We start from the raw sequence: 20117 nt of genomic DNA on the forward strand, positions 1-20117 counted from the left end.
CAGGGGAGTGCCAGCAGTATGACCCCATTCCCTGGTCATTGCATGGACCCCGCACACAAACATCATGCCTAAAGAAAGCTTTAGGAGGTAGGGCTCCTCATGCAGGTGGAATGTGGCTCCCACCTCATGGCTTTGTGATGGGTTGAACTTAGAGAGATCCAGGGAGAACATGAATTTAGCGCCTCTTCCTAGGTCTCCAGAAATAACCTCCACCCTCAGGAAGTGTGTTTGTAGGTACCACTGGAATCCCACTGTTGAAATATAAGAAGAAGGTTCAGATTATGTAACAGACTAGTGCTGGAATGCTGCATTCCAACAAATGTATTGTAAGGATGGATTTGCTGTACATGGTACATGGCATGTAGGAAGCAAGAGGTGGATTAATCCCCCCTTTTCTTTTTTATTTGCAGATTCGGTTGGTACACTTGTTCTTCCAGCTGTAAGTATTATTTTCCTGAAGTACTAGTGTTCCATGTGAAATAGTTCCTGAATGGATGCTGCCTCTTTCATTTACTTACCTTTATTCCGTTTTAATCTTGTATATGGTGTAAGTTCACTATTAGTGAGCAAAGAGCTTCCTTCTGACAAGTGGATCATACACTGAAATGCAGGCCTTTCATATCTTGTTTTAGGACACGACATCTGACAATGATGTTAAAACAGACATTCAAACTAGTGTTCCTGGCATGTCTAGATGTAATTGAAACAAACAAGAATGCGGGATTAGCATTCCTTCTAGGTTTTGTTTGCTAACAAAGCGGGTGTAAAAGTATTAAAATTCATAAATATTAGATAAGTTTAAAACAGATTTATATCAACACACATTTTTAGGTGCAAACCACGTTGTCATGAAGCACTTGCCCCAAAATAATTAAGAGCCAATGAACAGAAGCAAATGAATGATGATTCTTCTGCACAATCCCTTTTCTTGTAAATTGTAAGAATGGCTGCTTGTTCTGCCATAGAACCATGTCTATGTCTGCTTGTGCCTTGTATCTCCTATACGTGCTTGCAGACTAACTCAGAGAATAAGACTTTGCAGAACACGAATCATGGTTGGGAATTTAATTCAATTGTCCTAGGGGAACCATTTTCTTCTGCAGCCTGTCTCTGTTCTGCCAGAAGACAGATTGTTGTCTGCCTGGTAGTGCAGGCTCAGAAACCAGGATAATGATCCAGGATCTCATATTGACAGCAGCGTTAGAAGCTGAGACATGAAAACTGGGATCTAAATGGCACCTTAAACCTAGGTTATGGGTGCAACAACTTAATGTCTAGGCACACTTTTTAAATAACTAGAATACAAAGCTAAAAATGAATGGACTGCAGCTAAAATATTATGTTCATTTTTCACATGGTCTAGTCCTTCCCTTGCCCAGCCCCCAATATTCTTAAGAGGGTCTCTTCTCCAGTCTTCAGAGAGGAGCTGGAAATAGGGGGCAGAAAAAGGTCCTCCTTTCCTTCCACTCTGCAGTTTTAATCTTAAATCTTTGGTGCAGTACTGTGCCCAGAGCTCAGAAACTGTGCACGCTAATGAAATTCCCTGTTGCAAAATACGCCAAGAACAATGGGAGTTTCGAACACTGATTGACAGTAAACCTGGTCCCATTTAGCCAGCCCAATACATTTCACTGCTTGAAGCAAAGAACGAGATGGCACCTTCCCACTCCACATAGAGAAGCCAGCCGAATCTATGGCAGCTGAATCTACCTTCAACACTGGTGAGGGGATAGTTGCTACAGTAGGCTAACTTAGGGGGTACAGGATGCACAGCTCTGTCCTCCCACACCTCACAGCCTCCAACATCTGCTGCCTGAGGCAGCTGCCACAATCTGCTTAATGGTAGGGCTGGTCCTGTTAAGATGTAATGGGGAACTTTGGCTTAATGCAAGTCACACAATCTTTACACTGAATCTGGCATGGAACAAGCAAACAGAGGAATGAGGCAGGAGTGAACTTCCACAGTATTCATTCATAGCTTCATAAACCATGGTTTTTGGAGCTGTGGGTAAAAATATAAACAGGATCATAGTATGAAAGAATAAATGAAAATTCAGGTGACAGAACACTTTTAGGGCATTTCATTGTAATGTATTTGTAGATTTTATGTCATAATCTTACTCGTCTTTACTTGGATATCTTTAGTAGGCTTTACTCTTAGGTAAGTGTGCATAGGATTGCAGCTTCAATTTTTTAGTTTTGTGAGTTCTAATTATTCATGGTTTTACTGTTCTGCGTGTCTAGTATTTGTTTTAGAAATAAATAAAGCAATCATGTTTTTTACCCCCAGCTCCCCTTGGGCAGTACTCCTGGTGATTATGATTTACTAGTCAAAGGATATTCAGAAGGTCGTCTGCTATTTTCTAACCACACTGCCCTTGAATTTGAGCACAAGAGCTTATCGGTATTCATCCAAACTGACAAGACTATGTATAAACCAGGCCAAGATGTGAAAATACGGGTTGTTACTCTGTATCCTGACCTCAAGCCATACAATACTCCTATGAATATATATATTCATGTAAGTATAAACTTACATTATTTGGTGAAGCAGGGTTTTCTTTCAGAGTATGGTTATGCAATCTGCAGTGTATTTTCACTAAGACTATTCTTATACATAATAGCAGTCTTGGCAAACAAGTTAATGATTTTTCTGCCTGTAGTAGCAATTGTAATGTGCTGTGCTAGAAACTGTATGATTTTTAATTTTTATTGGGTGGAATTCAACATGGCGCTATCAGGGCAAGTACTTTAGCTTTGTTAGAATTAACTATTTCCCCTCTCCTTCCCCACATGCTGTTCTGAGTGTTACTAAACACATCCTTTTGACATTTTTTAAAAAATAGGATCCGCGACACAATTTGATTCAACAGTGGTTGTCACAGAATGGAAAACTAGGCAAGATTGCCAAGCAGTTTAAAATATCCAAATATCCTGTCCTGGGTGACTGGTCCATAAAAGTTCAAGTAAAAGTGAGTATTAACATAATGAATTGTTTTAACAGGGATGTAATGTATCTCTGAGTGAAATCAATAATTAAATTCCCATTGATTTTCATGGGGCTAGGTTGCATACTAGAGTTAGTTCATCGTTGCTAGAGATTAAATCTGTCTACAGTTTTGCAGTTTAATTGAAATGTATACTGTCTAAATTGGATGAGATCAGCAACTGAGAAAGATCTCAGTCTTCAGATACTGATTACTGTGCAAAAAGTATGATGTGGCGACAGCATTCTATGGTGCCTCATTACTTCAGCATCCAGTTCAAAAGATATATAGAAATCATGTGATACAGCTTTTAATAACTCATTACCAAAACATTTGTATATTTTCTTAAAAACTGAAATTCTAAAAAAGAAGTTCAAAGACAGTTTTTAGTAGTTCTTGAGATGGTTTAGATACTTGAGCAACATAAAAGGCGAAAGTGCAATCACATGCAGTCATAGAGAGCAAATTGGGACACCATTAATTGTGACTGGGAACGAGCCAAGAAGTGAATGAGAATGAAGCATTCAATATTCTCTTAACTGCTTTGGAGGGCTATGCAGATTGAGGAAGTGGAAATCAGAAGAAAAGGGAAGCACAGAAATGTACATTAGAAGTTGGCCTTGAAAGAATTTTTGTAGACTTTGGGACAAATTGACAAGCACAGGGATGTTCTGTTATCCACTGTAAACAGTGTTATGGTTCAAGTCCTACTTGCAGGCTTCCCATAGGCCTCTGGTTGGCCTCTTTGAGAACAGGATTCTGGACTAGATTGGGCTCTCTTATGAGGGCTCTCTTATGAGAGTTGTATGAGGAAGTTGTAACTTTGACTTGTGAAAGAGAGTTCAGTTTGTGAGAGAGCAAGTTTTCACTTTGAGATGGTGTGCTGGCTAGTGTTGGCTAGCTGCTGCCTTTTCACCTGAGCTCTTGGTCCCAAAGAACAATGGGTCTCTTTCAAGCTTTCTTTATTATTTAATTAATTCATTTTCTGACTTGGCCTTGGTGGTGGTGGTGGTGTAAGTTGGAAGGAGAAATCAAGTTGTTTGAGAGCATTTTGACTCTCTGCTGTGATCCCCATTCAGCCCTCGGAACGCAGTAGGGTAGAAAATGTGTTGATTTGATATTATTATTTGCAACTCTTGAGTTCGTGCTTGCTAGAAGAATGAATTTAAAACTGTCCTGCCTGGCTCCCTGTTACTGTTCAGCCTTGTTAGTTTCTATGGAAACAACTCAGCTTTTCCACAGACACACTCAGGAAGCCGAGCTGAGAAACAACCCTTTTGATGACTGCCCTACTTCCTGATGTGTTTGTGGAAATGTGTGATTATGCAGTGTGCATTATTGTGTGTGATGCTCTTTAAACAATGATTAAATAGCTGTGAAAGTATAGGAAACTACTGTGGAGATTGGGGTGGTGTGTAACAGTATTTAAGGTGCCACAGTACACTTAAGTATTGTAAAGTCGTCTTTGGAAAAACGGTAGTTCAGTATGTACCTTATTTATTCATTTGCTTGCTTGCTAGAATTAGTTTGGGAAAAGTCCTATCTTAGATATAATACACCATACAAGTTAAGCATACCTTTCATAGAATTTATTTTGTTTTTCTATAGGACCAGACACATTATCAGACATTTACGGTGATGGAATATGGTAAGTGATTCCTGCTTGCATGTAAACTTGGATGCAGATTTCCTTTTTTTTTTTTGGAAGACAGAAGGGGTTCAAAAAGATAAAGGTCCTCCTGCAACAGTAGAATCATGAATGTTACATAATTATTTTTTTAAAAAAAATCATTCCAGTAGCACCTTAGAGACCAACTAAGTTTGTCATTGGTATGAGCTTTTGTGTGATGCACACTTCTTCAGATACTGTATCTGAAGAAGTGTACATGCACACAAAAGCTCATACCAATGACAAACTTAGTTGGTCTCTAAGGTGCTACTGGAAGGATTTTTTTTTTTTTACTATGGCAGACCAACACGGCTACCTACCTGTAACATAAAGTCATAATAATGAAAAGCCTTCAAATCACAGAAGACCATGAGATTTGGATTATGAGAGCCTTTTACCTCCTATATTTGCCCACACGGAACAGAGTATTCAACTTCATTTGTTATTCTAAAGGTGTTATATATTTTTTAGATGTCATGGGGATGTATTTCACATACTTAGCTGAGGATGTGTGTGTCTAACAGTAAAAGCAGTGTGCAGGAAAGAAGTGCTGAACACTTTCCTATCCTGTACCTTAAGATCCTGCAGTCTTTTGCTCCAAGCAGTTTCCCTTATGCCTCTATTACGGTACTAGAAGTGAGCTGAGAATAAAGAGCATGGAGCAATGGATTGAGATGCAGGAGAGGAAGAGGTTCAGTGCCTGTAAGTCCACTTGTTTTAAAGACCTCTCCCATCTGCTTCCATCTGATGACTCATGTGTGAACCAGTAACTTCAGCTGATTTAAGACCAGACTTTTTTGTGGGGGTGGGCATATTTTGTGGCTCAGTATTTTCCGTGTTTCTTATATTTCCCACCCCTGGTTTAGAGGATTGTACATTTTGAGGGAATCTTCAGCACCCTCACCAAATTTAAAGCCCTGGATACTTTGGGGAAAGCCATAACAATTAACATGGTATAGAACTGAAGTGATATGTGATTTCAGTGTAGATGAGATACATAAATACATTGTTTGCATTGTACTGAGAAAACCACATTACTGAAACATGCATTGAAAAACATAGGTATGGCCATCAAATTAATTATAGCTTCTTCCTTTTTAGTGCTACCAAAGTTTGAAGTCTTTCTAGCAACACCTCTGTTTTATTCTCAGAAAGACATGAATTTCACTGGTACTGTCACAGCAAAGTAGGTAAAAAGTGAACCTTACATCATTTGAGATCTATATCCATTGTACACCTGTGTTAGTCCTTAGCTAGTTCCTAACCATGCAAAGGTGGGATTTAATTCAATTATTGATTCCTTCTTTGCAGACGTAACAGATCATTATTTTTTAAAAGTGTATTTTTCTGAGTACAATTTAAAAAGACAAAACTGCTAATAATAACAATAATAATTTTAAAATGAGAAAATATTGTGGTTATAAAGAGAAAACTGGTAATTTAAGCCCTGCTCCCAGAACAGGACAATTAAAGAATGTCATTGGCCCCACAAGTGAACTTGAAGAAAGTTACTAGGGCAGAAGCTGCAAGAAAGAAGGTGTTAACTGCAGGAACACTTGTGTGGCACTGTTATGGTTGGTGAATTTCATATGAGTTAAAATTCCAATAAATTTCCAGATAACCTGAGGTGTTGCTTATGTCTACTCTGTCTCTGTATGTATAGTAGGGATACTTGTAGTTACTGTTGTTAATAAAGTAAAAGATACATTTTATTAGTGATGGGCAATAATTTCACTGATTCGGTGTGATTTGCAGTATGCCCAGATCCAGAAAGGGTATGATCCCCAGATATAAAGTTACATGCATGGTATGTATGATCAGATTCAAGTGGATACTTGTAGGCTTAAGAGATTGATTCAACCTGTCTTCAGAAACTTGTTTTGAAATGATGGGTTTTTTCTTGACTGTTTCAGGTACACATATGGAAAGCCTGTGCAAGGAAAAGTAACTGTTGATTGTTCCCAGTTCTATGGAAGGAAGAGAAATATCACCAAGACATTTGAGGTGAGCTGCAGTTAGCACCTGACATCCATCTCAAGGATTTCTTTGTGGAAATAATAAATCTTTTAAATTGCAATCCAGTGCCTTAGCTTTTTTTTTTTACTCTGCTGCCTACCTATGCTACCCTGTGGCTTATGCTTATCAGTCTGTCATCCAAATGATTTAAGCAATTCTCTAATGATCTGTGTGGTGGCCATTATGTAGTTGTTGTTGTTTAGTCGTTTAGTCGTGTCCGACTCTTCGTGACCCCATGGACCATAGCACGCCAGGCACTCCTGTCTTCCACTGCCTCCCGCAGTTTGGTCAAACTCATGTTCGTAGCTTCGAGAACACTGTCCAACCATCTTGTCCTCTGTCGTCCCCTTCTCCTAGTGCCCTCAATCTTTCCCAACATCAGGGTCTTTTCCAAGGATTCTTCTCTTCTCATGAGGTGGCCAAAGTATTGGAGCCTCAGCTTCACGATCTGTCCTTCCAGGGAGCACTCAGGGCTGATTTCCTTAAGAATGGATAGGTTTGATCTTCTAGCAGTCCATGGGACTCTCAAGAGTCTCCTCCAGCACCATAATTCAAAAGCATCAATTCTTCGACGATCAGCCTTCTTTATGGTCCAGCTCTCACTTCCATACATCACTACTGGGAAAACCATAGCTTTAACTGTACGGACCTTTGTCGGCAAAGTGATGTCTCTGCTTTTTAAGATGCTGTCTAGGTTTGTCATTGCTTTTCTCCCAAGAAGCGGGCGTCTTTTAATTTCGTGACTGCTGTCACCATCTGCAGTGATCAAGGAGCCCAAGAAAGTAAAATCTCTCACTGCCTCCATTTCTTCCCCTTCTATTTGCCAGGAGGTGATGGGACCAGTGGCCATGATCTTGGTTTTTTTGATGTTGAGCTTCAGACCATATTTTGCACTCTCCGCTTTCACCCTCATTAAAAGGTTCTTTAATTCCTCCTCGCTTTCTGCCATCAAGGTTGTGTCATCTGCATATCTGAGGTTGTTGATATTTCTTCCGGCAATCTTAATTCCTGCTTGGGATTCATCTAGTCCAGCCTTTCGCATGATGAATTCTGCATATAAGTTAAATAAGCAGGGAGACAATATACAACCTTGTCGTACTCCTTTCCCAATTTTGAACCAATCAGTTGTTCCATATCCAGTTCTAACTGTAGCTTCTTGTCCCACATAGAGATTTCTCAGGAGACAGATGAGGTGATCAGGCACTCCCATTTCTTTAAGAACTTGCCATAGTTTGCTGTGGTCGACACAGTCAAAGGCTTTTGCATAGTCAATGAAGCAGAAGTAGACGTTTTTCTGGAACTCTCTAGCTTTCTCCATAATCCAGCGCATGTTTGCTATTTGGTCTCTGGTTCCTCTGCCCTTTCGAAATCCAGCTTGCACTTCTGGGAGTTCTCGGTCCACATACTGCCTAAGCCTGCCTTGTAGAATTTTAAGCATAACCTTGCTAGCGTGTGAAATGAGCGCAATTGTGCGGTAGTTGGAGCATTCTTTGGCACTGCCCTTCTTTGGAATTGGGATGTAGACTGATCTACATTATGTACATTATGTAGTAGTCCTCCACTGAAGAAAGCAGTGTGTAATGTAGAGATGTCCCAGTTCCAGCTCCCCTAGAGCTGTCAGCTAAAGACAAAGTTAGAGTAATGTGCAGGTAATCTGTAAGCAATAATAGCAGATCTCCTGAGCCAGAAACATTCATGGGGTCAGGACATGTCACATGACCTACTCTTGCTCGTTGGAGTAAGGAGGCAGTAGCGACTGGTATGGTTGATCTGCCTGCAGTTTGCTCCTTTGGCAGGTGGTTGGTGCTGCTTAGGCTCACTATCAGCCTGACTTCTGATGTTTCCAAGATCCACTGCAGGTTCATGTTTTGACAATATTTTATTTTATTTATCATTTCCATTTCCAAATTGTGCTCTACCTTAACCCTTAAGGGAAATGCAGTGATACAAATATGGTCTGGTTTTCTCTCCCCCCACCCCCATGCCTGCTTATTCTTTTCAGAAGATAAAACAAATTGATTCATTTTTATTCTTCTTCTTGATTTCAGATTAATGGATCTGTGAACTTTACATTTGACATTCTAGAGGTGGAAAATATAACTTACAACAATTGGGGTTATTCTGTGCATCACCAGATGCCGGTAGAAATTACAGCTGTGGTTACAGAAGCACTTACAGGTATGCAGCTTTATATGGGGTTTTCTTTAAGGCAGGTATGGGGTACCTTGAGATTATTGTATTTTAATAGTAGGAGACTTTCCCCTGCATACCCAGCTCCCTGCAAATCCTTGCTACATGCTGAGAAAGGGGTTGTCTTTCACTGTTGGTAGCTGGAATCGTGAGAAATACGGACTCTGCAAGTGTTATTAGGAATGAATGATTATGCATGTGACTTTTTTTTAACCCTTCAAATATTGTAACAGGAATCTCCCAAAATGCAAGTGCTACCATATTTCCAAAGCATCATGACTACATATTAGAATTTTCTGAGTATCCAGCAGTTCTCAAGCCTAGTCTGAACTTTATAGCTACGGTGAGTTATTCTACTATTCTTTATATTATCAGTATCATTCTAGAAAAAAAAGGCAAAAGCAGTATTATGGAGACAAGAGTTGGGTTTTTAAAAATATTGTATATATTGTCTTAAAGAAATTAATTACAATTGCTTTTGAGTCTCTTGGTATATTAGTTATTGCTTGTTGCAAGCTGTCAACACTAAATGCACTGTTGGCATTCCATATTTAGGATTTGAGCATCAATCTTAGGTGTTGTAAATCATGGTTTTGAAAGTTTTGGTTTGATTTATGGAGATGCCTTTTACTATTTTCAGCTGAAAGTCACAAGAATTGACAACAGTCTGCTGTCGTCTGATGAACGAAGGAATGACATTGTGATCACTGCCACATCCATAGGGAATCCTGCTTACTACCCATATGGTGATGGAGGTGAATCACAGGCAAATGAGGCATCTCAGAACCTAATCTACCATGTGCCAGAAAATGGGATGGTTGAGATTGAGTTTCCAGTTCAAGTTAATACAACAACACTGCATGTTAAGGTATGCTTTATCTGTGTTTCCCCCGTCAAAATACGTAAATACTTAATCAGAAGATGAAAAGAATCTTAGTATGGAAACTTGTTCTTATGCCTACCTGAGTATTCAAAGTGCTTCAGATGTATCTCAATATCCCTTACAACAGCCCTGCCTAGTGGGCCAATGTTATTATTCTCCTATTAAAGGTGGCGATTCTGATAGATAGATGTGATATCAGTACTAAGAAACTCCATGCCAGGGGAGTTCTTCCAGGCTTAGGCTTACCTTGTTGAGATTTTTAGGGAGTCAGTTAAAACATACCTATTCTGCTAGGCTTTTTGTGAAAACTGAGCATATTTATTATTGTTCTCTATTTTAGCTATTTATTTTGATATGCCAGGACCTATCCCTGATGCATCTCTTACCCTGCCTTTATCATCTGTTGGGATGAGCAGTGCTGCATCCTCAGTGTGCTCTCCCCACAATGTCACTTCTGATCCAAAGGGTTCACCTTTTGGTTGGACTGACAACACCTCAGTTCACTGGAGAGGTTGCTTCATCGACCTCTACTCACAAAGACCAAACCCTGCAGGATGCAGGAGGACATTCATTTCAAGTGCATGAATTTATCCTTTTAGACTTCAGAGGAGGTGTGCCCACCAGTGGTTCAGGCAACTGTTCTGAATCATAGTTAAGCTTCCTCTCCACTCATATGTAAACAAGAGGAAGAGAGTGACATTTTCTGCTTTCATTTTTTGTTAAACAATTATTTCTCATCGCATAATTCTGGGAATTATTCTACCTCTAGTTAGTTAAAGCAAACCAGGATGAAACTGTGGCTTGATATCCTGGGTTGTTAACTACCTAGAGCAGGCACCCCCAAACTGCGGCCCTCCAGATGTTTTGGCCTACAACTCCCATGATCCCTAGCTAACAGGACCAGTGGTCAGGGATGATGGGAATTGTAGTTCAAAACATCTGGAGGGCCGAAGTTTGGGGATGCCTGACCTAGACTTAAGATAAACAACAGTTCCTCAAATTCATATGGGATGAGAAATGGTGGTTTAGTGGAAAATCAAAGCAGAAGCTTCACCACAACTTGTTAGCAATCATCTAAACCAGGGGTGTCAAACTCAAATTCATCGGGGGGCCGCATCAGCAGTTTGCTCACCCTCAAAGGGCCGGTTGTATCTGTAGGACTATGTGTCCACTCTTTATTATTATAAATTATTGTCACTGCATTCAATTATTACTGTTTTTTGTAATAATGTAAGTAATAACTAGCTCTGAAAGCAAAAACATAGTCAGAATAATGGCAAGTAGGTATTCAAATGTACAATTATTGTACAATTTATTGAAAAATGATTTTTGGTAACAGAGAGTAATTTTTTAAAAAAACATACAAATATTGCCAAACACTGTTTATTACACATATGGCAAACACAAGGCATTAACTTTTTTTTAACTTTTCTGACTAGATTTTACTCGCTTGCGGGGTTCTTCTCTCCTCTTTTATAATGGGCTAATTCTTGTTTTGTTTTTGGAACCGAGAGGAAATGCCTCTTAGACATTAGCTCCCTCCCTTCTTGGGTTAGAATGGAAAAGGTGGGGGAGGACTGCAGCTGACAAATATTATCCCTCCTTGCCATCGATCGGAGAGTGTATAGATGTGAGATCTTGAGGCCGGCTGCAAAGCGGCTGCTCCCCGTTGTCTCCTAGCTCTCTCGCTCTCCCCCTCAGAGGCTCCCGGCTTGTCCTCCCTCCCTCCCTCCTTCTCTCCCTCCCTCCCTCCTCTCTCTCCCTCCCTCCCTCCCGCCTTCTTTCCATCCATCCCCGCTTGTTCTCCTCCCCTTTCCCTCTCTTTAAAATTGATTTCAAGGCGCTGCCAGCCCGAGAGCAGCTGTTGAGCTCTCCAGAGGGAAAGTGAGCGCTCGCTTCCCTGTCAATAGCCTCCCCACTTCTCAAACAGAAAACAATCCTCCGTGAGCTGAAACTGCCCGACCAGCCATCCCTCTCTGGTGCCAGCAGAGATCTCTAAGAGATCTCTTTCCCCGTCCCCAGCTCCTCAAGCCCCTTCCTTTGCATCAGCCTGCAACTCCAGCCTTGCCGCCTAACCGGACTTCTCTCGAAAGCAGCGGAAGAAAGGCAGCGGGTGAATGAGCTGATGGTACCCAGCAGCCCAAGGGTTAATCTGCCCGGGTGGGCTCCGGCTGCTTCTGAGAGCCTCCCTCCCTCCCTCCCTGCGTCTCCAGCGGCCACTAACCTTGCTCAATGGCTCAGGAAACGACCCACTCTTGCCGCCGCCATTCATTTCAGGGGGCTTTGCAGGGCGAACTCCCATGGAAATGAATGGCACTTGCGCAGTAGGGTCGATCTCTCTCTCTCTCTCTCTGTTCAGCTGGGGGGGGGGGTCCAACAGGAACCCCCGGCACTCACGCGGCGGCGGTCTCAGTGGCTCAGGAGCCCTTTGGGCAGCGCGAACACGCTGGCTGCCCTCAGGAGCTCTGTGGCGCGCGCCGTGATGCCTCGCCGGAAGCCCAGCAAAGAGAAATTCTCCCGCTGCAGCTGGACTCCGCCCCCCTGAGCCCTATTGGCTGGCAGAGGGTATGATGCGGCGGCGGGGAGGGGCTGGTGCAGGGGGCCAACTACGCCCCCCTGCAGACGCGGGAGTCGGCCCCAGGCAGCACAGGGCGGCGGTGGCAGCGGGCGGCGGGCGGGCTGCTCAGCGCCCCCTGCATTCTGGCGCTCTAGGCCACATGACGAGGTCTCGCGGGCCGCATGGCGAGGTCTCGCGGGCCGCATTTGGCCCGCGGGCCTTGTGTCTGACACCCGTGATCTAAACCAAGGAGAGGCCTAATCTGCCCTTTCAGGCCTCTGAATTCTCTCCCAGTACTTTGCCTAACTATGTCCCTTCATCTTTTTGTTCTTCCTCAAATAGCCTGACCCATTTTGTGAAACATTGAGCTGACAAAGTAGAGTGCTCTGTTCTTCTTTGCTAGCCTGATTGGCTTCCATACTGGATATAGATAGAAGATTCTTCCTCTGACAGTATGGAGCCACTCTTCAGTCTATCCATAAGCAGGGACAGGATGTTCTACTGCATCAGTCCAATATAGCTGGCAATTGAGAAAGAGAGAGCTTGTACATGGGTGTTTGCTATGTTTCATCTCTGGGCACAGAAACGTCTTCTGAGTAGAAAAAGAAAATCAAAAGCTCTGTGATGCTGTCTTGAGACTAATTTTAGATTATAATTTAAGAAAATTGCTTCAGAAACTCTTGGATTGTCCACCCCCACATTCTTTTTGCATTCTGATGGACTGCAGCTTTTTCTTTTTTCATTCTAACCATTTAAGGCAGATTGATATCTTCATTTATTTCTTCATCTAGAAGAGGCACTAATTATACAATTTGTGAAACATTAATTGAACTTTCTTATTTTCCTTACAATGTGTTGAATGTCCCCCCACCTGTTCCTTTTTTTTACAGGCCAAATTTCTGGAGAGCGAAACTTCTATAATCATATATGGTACATTCTACTCTGCCACCATGACTTTTCTACAGATTAAAAAAGCAAGTCAGGATGTAAAGGTAACTTCTGCTTTCCAATAATCGACGAGCTTCAAAATTCACTAATAATACACTACATCATGATAGGCAATTAACATGTTCATTCAAGTTGTATTATTTCCCTCCCCCCCCCTAGGTTGGGACTCCATTTGAGCTGAATCTTCAAAGCAACAAGCCGATGAAAGAGATCAGTTATATGGTATTTTAAAATTATTTTATATGTATTGTGTTGTTGTTGTTTTTACCACAAAGACAGGAAAGACAGCATAGGCAATAAGGAGGATTTTGCTACTCAAAAATAACTATAATTTCCAGATGGCAATATGAGCAAGCGTTTAAAAAAACGGCAATTGTACGTCCTTGTAATAATAAATAAATAAATAAATAAATAAATAAATAAATAAATAAATAAACTGGTTGTAGCTTTCCTACTGAATGTAAATGTAGTGGTACACCTGTGTTTGCTGCAATGTGTGGCATACAAAAATTGATTTTTTTATCCACAGGCATAAATGCCTGTGGGCACTGACCTATTCACGTGGCATCTGTATAGTTGTTATTATACTGTTAATGAGTTTGTGGGTGCTAGACCTCTATTATCCCCGGATCCAGTGGGTGTTAGAATTTAACTAAGGCTTGGAGGTGTTAAAACTGGGTGCCGGACCTGTGTGTTTTAAGTTGTATGCCAAATGCTTCTAATCCCCAAACAAGTGTTGAAAGCCAGTTAAGCTAAGCTAAGCTTCCTGCGTTAAGTTAATAGCCTGGGTAATGGGCCATTAAGATAACAAAGCATCAGAGGTGACGGTAAGAGGGTGGGTCCCCTTTCCCTCAACTGATAATGCCAGATCTTAGAGAGGTTAGAGCAGGGGTCAGCAACCTTTTTCAGCCATGGGCCGATCCACCATCCCTCAGACCATGTGGTGGGCCGGAGTATATTTTTTTTGGGGGGGGGGGAAATGAACAAATTCCTATGCCCCACAAATAACCCAGAGATGCATTTTAAATAAAAGGACTCATTCTACTCATGTAAAAACATGCTGATTCCCAGACTGTCCGTGGGCCGGATTTAGAAGACGATGGGCCGGATCCGGCCCATGGGCCTTAGGTTGCCTGCCCCTGGGTTAGAGCTAGGAGTTATGTGTCTGGATCCAAGACTGCGGCTATGGAAGAAGGCTCTTGGGGTGATTATGCTGCGAACTACTCTATCATAGACTCAGGTTGTATATATGTGTGAGTAAACTATATACCAGGCACCCCCAAACTGCGGCCCTCCAGATGTTTTGGCCTACAACTCCCATGGTCCCTAGCTAACTGGACCAGTGGTTGGGGAAGATGGGAATTGTAGTCCAAAACATCTGGAGGGCCGAAGTTTGGGGATGCCTGCTATATACGATAAAGAAACCACAGTCTCCACTGTGCCTCATTTCCAAAAGGAAACACAGACCTTGGATAAGCGCACCTGGAACCCTTGGAATCTCGCATCGCTTAGAGATTAGGCTGACATGCAACAATACTGTGGTGCTTTTATAACAGATGTTAAATTGTGAGATGTGTGACAATTTCATCTGGAACTCAGCTGATAGGAAAATCAATTAACTTCTCCCCCTCCTCATATAGGTGGTATCTAAAGAACAAATTGTGGCTGTAGGTAAAGTTAACGTTGCAGAATTCTTTTTAACACCAGAGCATTCTTGGGCTCCTACAGCATGCATAATTGCCTACTATGTGAGTGATGATGGTGAAGTAATTAGTGATGATCTCTGCATTCCTGTTCAACTCGTCTTTAAAAATCAGGTAAGTTTGTGTACATAGACTTCCTCTCACACAAATGGTGTTTTGTTTTGTTTTGTTTTGTTTTGTTTTGTTTTGAGACAATACACAAAAAGGAAGCAAAAAGGAAGTCAAATAAACATAGTATGTAACTGATGCTCACATACTGATAGGCATTAGCATGGAGTCATAGTTTACAAACAATTTCACTAGTTGGTCTGTTTAATTGCTCATTAACATCTTTCAGATTTTAAACTGGGTTTCCTGTATTAGAGCCCATTTATAGACCTTCCTCTACCTACCAGCAAAGGATGCTTAGGATTAAATATATTGGCTGCTAGTGCAAACAGCTTCACAGTCCATGGCCTTATGTCCATCTTGTGCAAAAGAGTATGAATTCTACACAGTGCATACATTTATTTACATATCTGTATTTAATTTAAAAGCCATCCTATTAATCTCTGGATGGCATATATATGGTTAAACAGTAGCATTAAAAAAATCACAATTACATTAAAATAATTTAAATAAATAAAGATTATTTTTACTTTGCTGCAGTTGTTTGATATAAAAATGGAAGATGTTTGGCCCAACTTGCTTACCTGCCCCCCTCCCCAGCTTTCTACCTCCAGTCCTTTTTAGGTCATGTGCTGTTCATATCTTCAATCCTGCATTTTCTTTCCTCTGTCTGCTGCATTGACTTATTTGTTCCTCTGGCCTTTTTCCACCTTTAACCTTGCTTCATTTTTCTTTCTCTGTCTTCAAAGGATGGCTCCTGCATCTTTGGGCCAAAATAGATAGGTTATCAAGAGATCCATGACTGAAGATAACACCGTGTTGTTTTTGTTTTTTAATGAGGGGATTCACACTCTCTCTCCAGCACCATGGCTGTAATCTGAACTTTCCTCTCATGGGTACATTTCTTTAAAAAAATATATATAGGAGTCAGCACCTGAAATAAAATAATTGTTCATTCTCCTTTATCTACTGCATAATGTAAACTAATATGCTTTCCCCCACCCCCCCAGATCAATATGTATTGGAATAAAAATAGAGCTGGGCCTTCTGACGAAGTCACTCTCAAGATTAATGTGACGGAACCAAAAACAACCATTGGTCTTTTGGTTGTTGACAAAAGCACAAAGCTCCTGGGGAAAAGAAGTGATATCACAGAGGATGCTGTAAGTTTCTGAAAGAAAAGAAATGTTTGAAGTGTATTTTAGAGCTGTGTAGAAGCAGCTATTAGATTTGATTGTGAGTTTTGCCATTACAGTGGTACCTTGGTTTATAACCATAATCCGTTCCGGAGGTCCGGTTGTAAACCAAAACAGGTTGTAACCCACGGTGCGCTTTTGCCGATGGGGCCTCCAAAAATAAATAAATGGTTGTAATCCCAAAAAATGGGTTCTTATCCAAAAAAGGGACCCAGGTGGCGCTGTGGGTTAAACCACAGAGTCTAGGGCTTGCTGGTCAGAAGGTCGGCGGTTCGAATCCCTACAACAGGGTGAGCTCCCATTGCTCGGTCCCAGCTCCTGCCAACCTAGCAGTTTGAAAGCACATCAAAGTGCAAGTAGATAAATAGGTACCGCTCCGGCGGGAAGGTAAACAGCGTTTCCGTGTGCTGCTCTGGTTCGCCAGAAGCAGCTTTGTCATGCTGGCCACATGACCTGGAAGCTGTCTGTGGACAAACGCCGGCTCCCTCGGCCTATAGAGTGAGATGAGCGCTGCAACCCCAGAGTCGGACACGACTGGACCTGATGGTCAGGGGCCCCTTTACCTTTACCTTATCCAAAAAAAGGGACACACACTTTTGGGTTTGAGGTGGTTGTAATCCAAAACAGTTGCAAACCAAGGTACCACTTTATACTGTTAAAGTAAAACAATCAACCCACACTGAGTTGATACCTGTAGATTTCATTCTTTTGAAGTGCATGATAATTCTCATATGTTTCTCTTTGCTAAGAGAACAAAGCTTCATTTTCTGCAATCACTGTCTTTCCCCATTCACCCATGGCTACTGCCTTTAATGCAAACTGCATGGGTTGCTATCTTGATTGGGAAGCCATTTTATGTAAAGTGGTTCTGACGTGGTTCGGGCTGACTTCTAAACTAGTCAGCAAAACACACACACCACATTGTGTGGGGGGAATGGTTTGCTGGCATGCCTAAAGTCTTCTTGAAGCAAATGTGACAATTTATGTTATTTGTTTCAACCATGCCTCCATGAAGTGGGCCTAAGAAGCAAAGAATGGGAAGAATCCGTTTTCATAGCTTGAGAACAAGAATTGGGGAGAATTATATATTCCTTTTGTGGGAAGTAGAATGAGAGACAGAACAATGCTGGTGCTTCCTGCTTCCTCCTGACCCCTATCTACAGTTCTTGCAAACTTGCCAACTTTATACTTTAGTGTGTAGGAGAGGTTTTCAGGAAAGCTGAGCATATAAGTAACAGATTATTACAAGAGTGGTACTTCCCAACCTTCCTGAAGTCGGAAGTTTCAGGAGTGGCCTTCTTATAGTATGGGATGGCAAAAAGCATTAGAGAGTAAAAGTTTGTACCGTTCTGGTTCCAGCACCTCAAAAAGTGGGAAAGGTACAGGAAGGGGCACCTGAGCTTCCGGTCCGTCGCGCCGCCAAGAGGACGCAGGGACTGCAAGCTCCGCAGTCCCTGGCATCGTGGGGGGGGGGATTCCGCAGGGCGAGTGGATTCCCCGCAAGAACCCCGGGAAGAGTGTCCCGGGCGCGTAGGTCCAGCGGGCTCCAAACCGGCGATTCCTCCGTTGCCCAGGGACGCAGTAGAGTCCCTGAGAGCCAGCGGAGTGGAGTTGCGGGAGCCATTTTGGACAAAAACATTGCCTCCGAGAAAGCGAAGCCTCGAGTCCTCTGTCTGTCAGCGGTGGGTTCTTCCAAAGAAAACCTAAGATTGGACTAAAAAAGTAAGTAATCCCTATTGGACTTTAAGAAAAAAATTCGGATTTTTTTTTTGGATTAAATAGGAAGAGACTTAAAAAAAAAGGAAGTCGATCTCTTCCTAATGGACAATCAGGAAGCGTAATTAATATCCCAAAGCCAAAAGGGATTAACTGATTGTAGAAACCGAGAGAAAGAAAGACTTTGCTAACCCTTTCCAGCCCTCGGAGCCGGCACCCCTTGAGGTTCAGCAAGAATAAGGGGGAAAGTGCTTTGACAGCTGTCAAAAGCTGTCAAAGCTGTCAAAAGAACAGAAAAATTTACAAACCTGCTGTTAAACGACACAATTTGTTACAAGAAGAAGTCAAAGTTGAGATAATTGGAATTATGATTGGATGCATGAGAAAGTGAAAGTCAATGAGATGAAACAGTCAAAATGGAGGCGACCGTGAGGTATGGAAATTTCCAGGGCCTTTTGTCTCCTAATCTCCTGTCTGCTTGTGGTTAAGAGAAAAAATGAATACAACATATTCACCAGCCTTCCAGGAGGCGGTGTTGGACTACTTGCAAATTCTGAAAGACATCAACAAGAGACTGCAACATTCCAGCATACCATGTTTAGAGACTGTGGCTCAAGATCAGGACTTAGAGGATAATTCTGAATGCGAGATCAAGTCAAACAAAAAAGATACAGAGAACAATGCTGAAACTGATGTGGAATATAAAAAACATGTTCTGGATGATGCACAACAAGGATTGGGAAAGAGAGAAGATGTGGTTTTTGAGCAACAAAGTGAAATGAAGATGCAAGAAAATGAGGAACCTGGAGGGACTGAAATTTGGAGATGTGTGAATGAGGGGTGGGAAGTGCAGAAGGGGGGGACAGAGGTATGGAGGTGCAAATGGGAAAGATGTGGTGTGGGTTGAGAGCCTTAGTTAAGAGGAATTTATGTTGGTTGAATAATTTTGGCTTGTTAAAGGAAATGTTGATCCAATTGGGGGGAAGTCACCGAGGGGGGGGGGGAAGGAGAGCGTTTAAAAGTATAATGTTAAGATGTCGATTAGAGAAATGATTGTTCATAAAAATTGAGTTTTCTGGAGGGAGGAAGAGGAATGGCTGAGGGAAATTTTTTTAGATTTGTATTAAACAAATTTGTGTTAGATTGGTGTCTGGGCAGAGAGCTGCCTTTCTTCCTCTCTTTGCTCAGAGACACCTGGTGGCAGGGGGTGCTTTGAGGGGGGAGGAGGAGGTGGAGGGAAACCCAGACATAAAAATGGATATCCTTTGGAAGGCCGCACCCCACGGGTTCCTCTTGTGGCAGGAGGGGACTCGTGGGGAGGCGGCACGAAGAAGGAGGAGAACAAAGTGAGTATTTTTAGGAAAAGATTTTGAATTAAGTATAGAAAACCCGCTATAATCAAAATAAGAAATTAAGAAGTCCAGGAAGAAGACCTTCGAGGAAGTCACAAAATACAATGTTAAAAAAAAAAAGAATGGAAAAAAATATGTGTTTGTTTGTATGTGTATGTTGAAGGATTATCTGGGGGAAATCTGAACCTCAGTACTCCTCCATCCCGGTCCTCCTGGTGGCAGGGGGGGGGATGGGGGGGAGGAGGAGGGGGGGAGGACAAACTCAGCTTTAAAATGGACCGCCTTTGACTCTCAACGCCTACGGGTCTCACTGGTGGCAGAAGTGGACTTGTGGGGGGAGGGAGGGCAGGAGGACGGAATATATATTGTGTGTTTTGTTTTGTTTTGTTTATACTAAAATCAATAAAAATTATTTTTTTAAAAAGGAAGGGGCACCTGAAATGATCAAGGTGCTAGAGCAACTTCCCCATGAAGAAAGGTTGCAACATTTTAGGCTTTTTAGTTTGGAAATATAGTGAATAAAGTGGGATATGATAGAGATGTATAAAATTATGCATGGTGTAGAAAAAGTGAGAAACTATTGACAAACCTGTCGTAAGTGGTAGAGATACAGGGGAAGTGAAAAAACATTTTTATTGATTCCCATTGTATTTTTGCAAGGATTTTGTTAACAATTCTGTATATACTCAATTTTAAGGTATCTTAACAACTAGGTGGCAGATAACATTGTCAACTTTTATTATTATTGTGTCCTACAATTTTTGCTTTGTTATTCTTACAGATAAGGCTCTT

At 41.8% G+C, this 20117-nt stretch overlaps 1 protein-coding gene across 2 annotated transcripts in view; it reads left to right on the forward strand.

The window, feature by feature from the left end:
• CD109 (CD109 molecule) overlaps positions 1–20117 on the forward strand; it is a 70838-nt gene that overhangs the window by 16049 nt on the left and 34672 nt on the right. For both annotated transcript variants that reach the window (XM_035109603.2, XM_035109604.2), the window contains exons 3-15: positions 411–439; positions 2291–2521; positions 2847–2972; positions 4596–4635; positions 5758–5842; positions 6570–6660; positions 8721–8850; positions 9096–9205; positions 9503–9730; positions 13193–13294; positions 13410–13472; positions 14891–15067; positions 16072–16224. In XM_035109603.2, coding sequence (XP_034965494.2) covers positions 411–439; positions 2291–2521; positions 2847–2972; positions 4596–4635; positions 5758–5842; positions 6570–6660; positions 8721–8850; positions 9096–9205; positions 9503–9730; positions 13193–13294; positions 13410–13472; positions 14891–15067; positions 16072–16224 — 1565 coding nt within the window. The remainder of the gene's footprint in view (positions 1–410; positions 440–2290; positions 2522–2846; positions 2973–4595; positions 4636–5757; positions 5843–6569; positions 6661–8720; positions 8851–9095; positions 9206–9502; positions 9731–13192; positions 13295–13409; positions 13473–14890; positions 15068–16071; positions 16225–20117) is intronic.

This window comes from Zootoca vivipara, chromosome 3 (assembly GCF_963506605.1).
Source record: "Zootoca vivipara chromosome 3, rZooViv1.1, whole genome shotgun sequence".
Classification (NCBI taxonomy): Eukaryota; Metazoa; Chordata; class Lepidosauria; order Squamata; family Lacertidae; genus Zootoca; species Zootoca vivipara.